The sequence below is a fragment of the Synchiropus splendidus genome, chromosome 9 (genome assembly GCF_027744825.2).
Source record: "Synchiropus splendidus isolate RoL2022-P1 chromosome 9, RoL_Sspl_1.0, whole genome shotgun sequence".
NCBI lineage: Eukaryota > Metazoa > Chordata > Actinopteri > Syngnathiformes > Callionymidae > Synchiropus > Synchiropus splendidus.
Genome location: NC_071342.1, coordinates 18,631,626 through 18,640,008, shown reverse-complemented (window position 1 = coordinate 18,640,008; position 8,383 = coordinate 18,631,626). Strand labels below are relative to the sequence as shown.

The window sequence follows — 8,383 nt, the reverse complement described above, 5'->3', positions numbered from 1 at the left end:
GTTGTCCATAAGAGAGAGCTCTCTATATACCGATCAATCTTCATCCCGACCCTCACCTACAGTCATGAGATTTGGGTCATGACAGAGTGAGCAAGGTCCAGGATACAAGCAGCTGAAATGGGTTTTCTCCGAAGGGTGGCAGGCGTCTCCCTTAGAGATAGGGTGAGAAGGTCTCCACATTGAGAGGAGTCAGCTGAGGTGGTTCAGGCATCTCATCAGGACGCCTCCCTTTGGAGGTGTTCTGGGAGCTGGGAGGAGACCGAGGGGTCGACCCAGGACCAGGTGGAGAGATTATATCTCTACACTGGCCTGGGAGCGTCTCGGGATCCCCCAGTCGGAGCTGGTGGATGTCGCTCGGGAGAAGGGCGTCTGGCGTGACCTCTGAAGCTGCTGCCCCCGCGACCCGGCAACGGATAAGCGGGCGGCGATGGATGGATGGATTGTTCTCTAGTGCGCATGTGATGATAAACTCCAAATGTTGAACTCATGTTGGAACATTACATAGTGTCTATTATCACTATTATCATTTCGGATTTAGGGATTTTAGTTTTGGTAAACTGAAAGTATGAATTATTTTAAGTGTCATTAATGGCCCTCGCAGATTACTGAGACAATATATAAGATAAAATAATTATGTGGCGATAAACATTTTCCCATTTCATGAGTATAATATGGAGCTTATAAATGGAACAGAAATAGCTCACCGTTTCTTAGACTCCATTGATATAAAGACAGTGTTTCAATGAGCAGCCTGGACACATTTACTGCTGATTCAATTTCTATTTTAAAAGGCCACATTAAGGTGAGGGGGCGCTCCAGAATTTGAGAATGACTCTCAATATTGTGGAGATTAAAACATGAATAATGTCGATTGAGGGATGAATTACAGATTGAGCTTTGTCTACGTTGTAACTGTCGAGCTGCAGCGCCGCCTGCTGGAAGATCAAGGTAGTGCTTGGCGAGTGAAGTGCCACCGTGTCCAAGGCTGAACTGAGCAGGAGAGGAGGCGGAGGAGGAGGGACGCTTCCCTTGTTTACAGTGGTGCCGACCGGCCTGTGAAGTCGTGCGGCGTCATACGTGTGTCTGGAGTTTTATTACTCTCGATCATTCTTCTGTTACAAGGGTCGCTGTATGAAACCTCCAATCTGGATCGAGGCGGCAGCAACAGGAAGAAGAGGATAGAGGAATTCTCTCGGTCTTCTCGGGAGAAAATAGTCCAGTCCAAGAACAAAATGTTCTCCAAATTCACGTCTATCCTCCAGCACGCCGTGGAAGCGGTGAGTGTTTTGGACGTTTGGAACCACGGCGTGGTTTTAAGGAGCGTGTTGTTCGTCCGAGACGTCGCAGGTTCGCAGACACCTCGTAGCATAGCGTCAGCACAAGATAGACCCTGCTAACTGTTAGCATGCTAACCACCCTGGAGACCTAAATGTGTGTGTTTTTGTTGGCCAAACGTTTGTCACACCCGTTGCATTATATCTCAGGTTTCCGTTGTATAATGTTGCCAACGACGTATGTCCAACCGTGATGATAAATGCGAGTATGAATGACAGTTTCGCAAGACTAACTCGGTAGCTGCTAATATTAGCTTAGCTACATATTGCTGTTATTAGCAGTCCCGCACAGCTGGAATTGTTACAACTGGTCGAGAAACAGTGGGGTTTAACCACGACTGGTTGTGTTTTCAAGCTACATGTTGACATTTAAAATGTTAACGTGTGCGTATAAAGTTATCCCGTAAGATAATGGATCGTCTTGAAACGTTTCTTTTAACGCAGGAGTTGAAGCAGAAGTTGTAGAACAGGTCACCGTGTTGACTTCAGGCATGAATGCTATTGAGGACGGTATGTAATCGACCTGTATTTGAAGTGAAAGGCACAGTTTGGAGTTGACACGTGGGTTGCTTTGACTTCATTTCTGGGAGTACGTGCAACTATACGACTCTGTCGCACCAGGTCAACTGAGATGATCCTTTGCTTAAATAAAAAAAAAAGTATTGACACTTGGCTTTAACTGAATGGACTTCCCTGAAATGTTCTCACATTGTGAATTGATGGCATCTTCGTTGATTTCAACTGTAGTTTCCTGTGTGAGTCATGTGAATCTTACTTTTGACATTTCCTTTTTTCAGCTTGCTCCATCGCTGCCTCTTCAGGAGGACTTTGTCTATCACTGGAAAGCAATTACACACTATTACATCGAGGCGTCAGGTGAGGATGCACCTTTTGTAAAAAGAAAATAAAGCGATCGGTTTGAGCAGGTGCTGAAAACGTTAAATTACAGAGCTGCACAATTTAGTTGGCACTTGTTTGCAACATGCCTGAACTCGAGGCTCCCGAAAGCCAGAAATGTTTGAAGACTGATCGCTGCAGTGGATATGATGAGGGTTGTGTTAAAGGACCATGTCTTTTCATAAGTTATCTTCACCAGACTTGATCATTAGAGGCCATCTAATATCAGTCAAAGTTACGCTGCCAGTCCACAGTGCTGCAAACACCTGGCCCTTTTAATGAGCTTTGTGAGCTTATCTCCAGTTGGAAAACCATCTTCAGATGACTACCTCATGAAGCTTGTTGCGAGAATGCTAAGAGTCATTTTTGTTTTCATCCTTCTTTTTACTGACAGATGACAAAGCCCCGATCACCGACACAAACATCCCCTCCCACCTGGACCAGATGCTGGACATCCTGACCCAGGAGGAAGAAGAGCGGGAGTCTGGAGAGACTGGCCCCTGTATGGAGTATCTGCTCCACCACAAAATCTTGGAGACTCTCTACACTTTGGGCAAGGCAGATGTAAGTCAGCTCTGCGCTACAGATCATGGAAATGAATCATGCAGAGGTGTAGAACTGGATCCTACAGTTTAAACCAATTTATTTAAAGGCAGATGGATTTATTTGGCTCAAATAGGTGATTATGTTGAAGTTCTATTGACTTTGTTAAAAGTCAGTAATCCTCTTGGCGACACGGTTGTGTTCCATTTGCCTAGCCAATACATTCCCCTGTCTGTTTACCATTTTTCCACCAGTGTCCCCCGGGGATGAAGCAGCAGGTTCTCACATTCTACACAAAGCTGCTAGCTCATATCCGACAACCTCTCCTGCCACACATTAATGTCCATAGACCAGTGCAGGTAAGTAGATGCTTGTCAGTTTGTTTTTGTTTTAGACTCATGCACTCTGCGTCTCTGTCAGAAACTGGTCCGTCTGTGTGGGGAAGTGCTGGCTGCCCCCACAGAAAATGAGGAGATTCAGTTCCTCTGTATCGTCTGTGCCAAATTAAAACAGGACCCATATCTAGTCAACTTCTTCCTCGAGGTAAATTCACACCTTGATTCTGTTCATCAGGAAAGAAAGAGCGGGTTTTCATGTGTCACTTGCTTTGCAGAATAAATCCAAAAAGCCAGAGACAAGTCGTCCGGCGAGGGCGGAGGACAATGTGTTAACGCCTGACACAGGTCAGTCGGCAGCAGCGTCACAGACTGAGCGACCAGAGGAACGCGCTGCGTCCGCTGCTGCCTCTCCCACCAGTCCTACCAACAATAACAGCAACTATAGTCTGGTCACCTCCCTGCTCAACCTCACAAAGAGTCCAGTGAGTGAAGCACATGTACAGACTTTGTCTAATGCTCTAAGTGCTAATGCGCTCATGTGTTTTGTTCTTTATTTCAGGACGGCAGGATTGTGGTGAAGGCGTGCGAGGGTCTGATGCTGCTGGTCAGTTTACCGGAGCCTGCAGCTGCCAAATGTCTGACTGAAAACACCGAGCTGTGTGCGCTGCTGACGGACAGACTGGTCAGCTTCTATAAAGCTCTTCCACAGTCCATGGACCCTTTGGACATCGAGACAGTGGAGTCTGTCAATTGGGGGTAATTTTTTTTTCATTTTGTCCAGCCATGTTCTTCACCAACTCCGGAATGTTGAAATTAAGCAACAGTTGAATTGAAAAGACACTAGTAGACACAGAAAACACAATGCAATGTTCTTAGCCATCTGTTCCACAAAACATGTACCTGCAAAAACAACAGGTCCATATCCTGCCTGTGTCTGCACTGTCTTCAAGTTGACCCAAATATGTGTACCTACCACCAACAAAGACAAAGTGAGACTCCCACATTAGTGTTGAATATTACATGACAATTATTTATAGATGACATGCGCTTCTAAAAAGAAAACTCTGCTGGTGACTTAGTTTATCTCTATAAGATTGACTTCACTATTTCATTGACCCAGATACACACATGCCTTCCCAAACATCACACTGTGTAGGAATCGCTGCAGAATATTCGACACTGAAGCGTTAAAAGAAGACGCTGTTGTCATCTATTGTAACCTGAAGAAAGAGTTTGAATCAGTTCAACACAAGTAGAATATTGCATGAAAGGTTGGACTCATTTCTTAAGCACAAAAATGGTTTATTCAGAAGACCTTTCTCTTGCAGGTTGGATGTGTATAACCTGAAGGAGGACACGGCCGTGTTCACCGGGAAGCGAGCGCTGATCTCCTTCCTATCTTGGCTGGACTACTGTGACCAACTCATCAAAGAAGCCCACAAGGTCTGTACCATGTCTGACTCGCTGTGTTGTGACATGCCATTGACAGCATTGATTGATCTGATGAAAGGAGTTCTGCCAGCAGCTAAGGCATGCACACTTTTGTTCTCCTGTCTTTCAGTCGGCAGCTTCGGTTCTGGCCAGAGCTGTCAGAGAGAGATTCTTTGTTCCCGTGATGGAGCCGCAACTTATGCAGACGTAAGTGCTGTCAGGACTCGTCTGTCATTCCACTTTCCTGTGTCAGCGAGAAGTGACCAGTGAGGTGTGTGGGTGTGGTTGCACACAGGTCCGAGGTGGGGATCCTGACCTCCACCGCCCTGCTGAACAGGATTATCAGGCAGGTGACGTCAGAGGCTTTGCTGCAGGAGACGGTTTACTTCCTGCTGGGGGAGGACAAGACGTCAGAGAGTCTGGCCACCATCGGCCAGAATCCCCTCAGACACAGACTCATCGAGCACTGCGACCACCTGTCAGACGAGGTTTCTATCACTTCTCTTTTTAAGCAAAGATCGAGGAAAGGGTTCTAAATAAGAAACATTTTCAGATTTGCCATGTTTGGATTCCTCCCTGTAATCCCTGTCTAGATATAAAGTGATGTTTTTTGGACTCAAATATTTCTAAGAAAAGAATTTGTTCAAGGTCTATATTTGGGCTTCTGACGTCCACAGAGTCATAAGATGACTTTTATCAGAATCTGACCGAGCCGTGACACCAGCACACTCAGGATTAATCATTGCTTTGATGTTGTGCTCTGCCCTCGAGCAAACGCTTGACATGCTGCTGGACTCTAAACCTGCTGCCTCCTCACTGTCCGCAGATCAGCATCATGACCCTGCGGCTCTTCGAGCAGTTGATCCAGAAGCCCGACCAGCACATCCTGCACAGTTTGGTGCTGCGCAACCTGGAGGAGAGGAACTACCTGGAGAACAAGCCGCAGGAGGAGCGGGAGCCGCTGGAGAACGGGCAGCCTCATGACGCCGTGTAAGGAGCCGCCGAAACAGTCTTGACCCAGACTCAGAACACATCAGTGGCAATAAAATCAATGCATCAGCTGTTGCGTGTTTCTGAAGCGCCACAATCTATCTTGTTTTGAATGCTTGGTGGATGGTTGATTTCTGAGTGGGCCCCTCTGCTGGGTCCAATTTCAGCCTTGGAAAAAGAAGGCTTTTGAAGTGAAAGTCAGATCCTTAAACTTGACTTCACTCGGTTGTGGGATAAATATGAACTTACTTTACAGCTTGTGTACTTTCTTGACTACACCATCATGATTCATATTTCAGGTGCAGCTCTGTGTACACAGACGATGGTCAATATTGATATACTTGTCTACAACATCAGCAGAGAAATGATATAGAATCCTTATAAAGACTGACCGTTGAAGATGCCAGTCTTAAAATATTGCCTGTTTATGATGAAGGTAGACATAAGAGAAGCTTAACAACATATGAAGTATTTACAGAATTATTTGCCACTGATGGTGCTGTACTTTAATAATAATGAAACTCTTTACATCATAGAGATCTCGAGGAGGATCCACTATTTGGGGATGACCTCTCACCAGAGAGTAAGCTGTCGGGTTCTGACTGGCTCAGCGCGTCTCCACCGCAGAGTCCAGACCACATGAAGTCTGAAGGCAAGACCGAAGTGCACAAGATTGTCAACAGGTACTGGGTCCTCTTCAGTGTCGAGGTCTCAGATGTCGCTGATGGCTGCGTCCTGTCGTCTTCAGTTTCCTGTGTCTGGTGCCGGACGAGGCCAAATCCTCGTATCAGGTGGAGGGGACGGGCTACGACACCTACCTCAGAGACGCTCACAGACAGGTGAGCTGACGTCCGGTTCCTCGCTGAGACTTCACGCTGATGGATCTGAAACCCTCTCCAGTTCAGGGACTTCTGCGGGGTCTGCCAGCGCTGGGACTGGAGAGGGACGCCCAAGCCTTTTGAGAAGTGCGACCTGGACCTGCCCTTCTTCGAGGGTCACTTCCTTAAAGTCCTCTTCGACAGGATGGGCCGCATCCTCGATCAGGTTTGGGCTCGGCTTGTGTCGTCTATTTAGGGGAGGAAGAGTAGCATGAAGAACCTGTCACCTATAGATTCCTTTCCCTAAAATAACCCGTCTCTTGTGTTTGGCAGCCATATGATGTCAACCTCCAGGTGACGGCAGTCCTCTCCAAATTGTCTTTGTTACCACATCCCCACTTGCATGAGTACCTGCTGGACCCGTACATCAACCTGGCGCCGGGCTGCCGGTCCTTGTTCTCAGTCATAGTCAGGGTGAGAATCCAAGGTCTGAGCTGTGAAGCTTGTGGATATTGTTGTTGAAATGTGGCCGTCGACCCTTCAGGTGGTCGGCGATCTCATGTTGAGGATTCAGAGAATCTCTGACTTCACTCCCAAACTGCTGCTGGTGAGGAAGAGATTATTGGGTCTGGAGCCAGAAGGGATCAAGTACGTATCTCCATGTTTGTGCTTCAACAACTTCTGCTGTCTCGGGGGTTGGTGAGCGGGAAAGTTCAACTGTGTTCCGATTGTTTGGCTCCCACAGTATTGATCACATGACTCTGCTGGAGGGCGTCATCGTGCTGGAGGAGTTCTGCAAGGAGCTGGCCGCCATCGCCTTCGTAAAATACCACGCCACCGCCTCGTCGTCGCCGTGACCCGCCACCCCCGTCCATCTTCTGTTCGGACACCCAGGTGGGTCAGCAGAGAGTCCAGCCCCGTGGTGCCACCACCACTTGACTGTCGACCACCACACCGGATCTGGTTCCTTAACTCCAGGCGCTCAAGGTCGTGAGCAGGCCGGCGAGCAGCCCCTGCCCCGGTCAGCGGGATTCGAACCGACCGCCGTCACTGCCCATCCCACTCCCCACGTGTCCGTCTCTCACCAGCCTGTGACCATCGCCGTCGTCTGTGTGTTCTTATTTTCCGTCGCCTTAGTGTGTGATCACACCCCCAGTTACAGACCATGGTTTCCCTCCGGACATAAAGACTCGAGGAAACTCCTGAGCTGCAGCGTTCACGACGCTCTTTTAATGCCAAGTCCTCTTATTTATTTGTGTGTTGCCTTTTAACAGAACAGTGTTCTGCTTTTACGCCCCGTTTCTCTCTGTGGCCCAAAGACGTCCTCCAGCATCATATGTGAACTTGCACATAGACCTCGTCGCGCTGCACTTGTTACACTTGAGATTCTTCTGGTGGATTCTACCAGACGTCTGAGTATTGAACAGCAGTGTTGCTTGGATGATATTTCCAGTTCTTCATTCTAGTGACTTTGAGTTTGGGTTTGATTGTATTCTGACGTGTGTGTGTGTGTGTGTGTGTGTGTGTGTGTGTGTGTGTGTGTGTGTGTGTGTGTGTGTGTGTGTGTGTGTGTGTGTGTGTGTGTGTGTGTGTGTGTGTGTGTGTGTGTGTGTGTGTGTGTGTGTGTGTGTGTGTGTGTGTGTGTGTTTCCTCCCGTCACATATGCAACGGCTTTGCACATTCGTCTTCACCCCTGTTCATAATGTAAATAGGTGCAACAAAAGCTTTTTGTTCTCCAAATATTTTCTTTCAGAAACCAAAATTAGGCTGTAAAATTGTTGTTTTGCTGAAGACTTGAATGTCAGTCATGTGTCCATCACATGTACAGTGGTGTATATTGTTGTACAAAAGCAATAGAGACAATAGAACACACTACCTGCTGTGCGCAAGCGCGTTAAGGCTGTGTTCCATTTGAGTTTGGAAGTCCACGCAGAGACAAATCCACGAGTCTGAGTGAAACACTCATCACATAAAGGCTCCTCCTCACACCTCCGAATGGAACACAGCGTTAGCTTTGTCGCTTTGCCTTACT

At 47.5% G+C, this 8,383-nt stretch overlaps 1 protein-coding gene across 1 annotated transcript; it reads left to right on the top strand.

The window, feature by feature from the left end:
• Positions 1 to 968: 968 nt before the first annotated feature.
• On the top strand, positions 969 to 7,991 carry fhip2a (FHF complex subunit HOOK interacting protein 2). Its single transcript, XM_053874652.1, has 17 exons — positions 969 to 1,277; positions 2,132 to 2,210; positions 2,626 to 2,795; positions 3,029 to 3,133; positions 3,195 to 3,317; positions 3,388 to 3,594; positions 3,672 to 3,868; positions 4,441 to 4,555; positions 4,674 to 4,750; positions 4,839 to 5,031; positions 5,370 to 5,533; positions 6,070 to 6,216; positions 6,282 to 6,372; positions 6,434 to 6,577; positions 6,685 to 6,825; positions 6,896 to 6,999; positions 7,097 to 7,991. The coding sequence occupies exons 1-17, from the start codon at positions 1,233 to 1,235 to the stop codon at positions 7,206 to 7,208; spliced, it is 2,214 nt and encodes a 737-aa protein (XP_053730627.1). The 5' UTR covers positions 969 to 1,232; the 3' UTR covers positions 7,209 to 7,991.
• Positions 7,992 to 8,383: the final 392 nt, after the last annotated feature.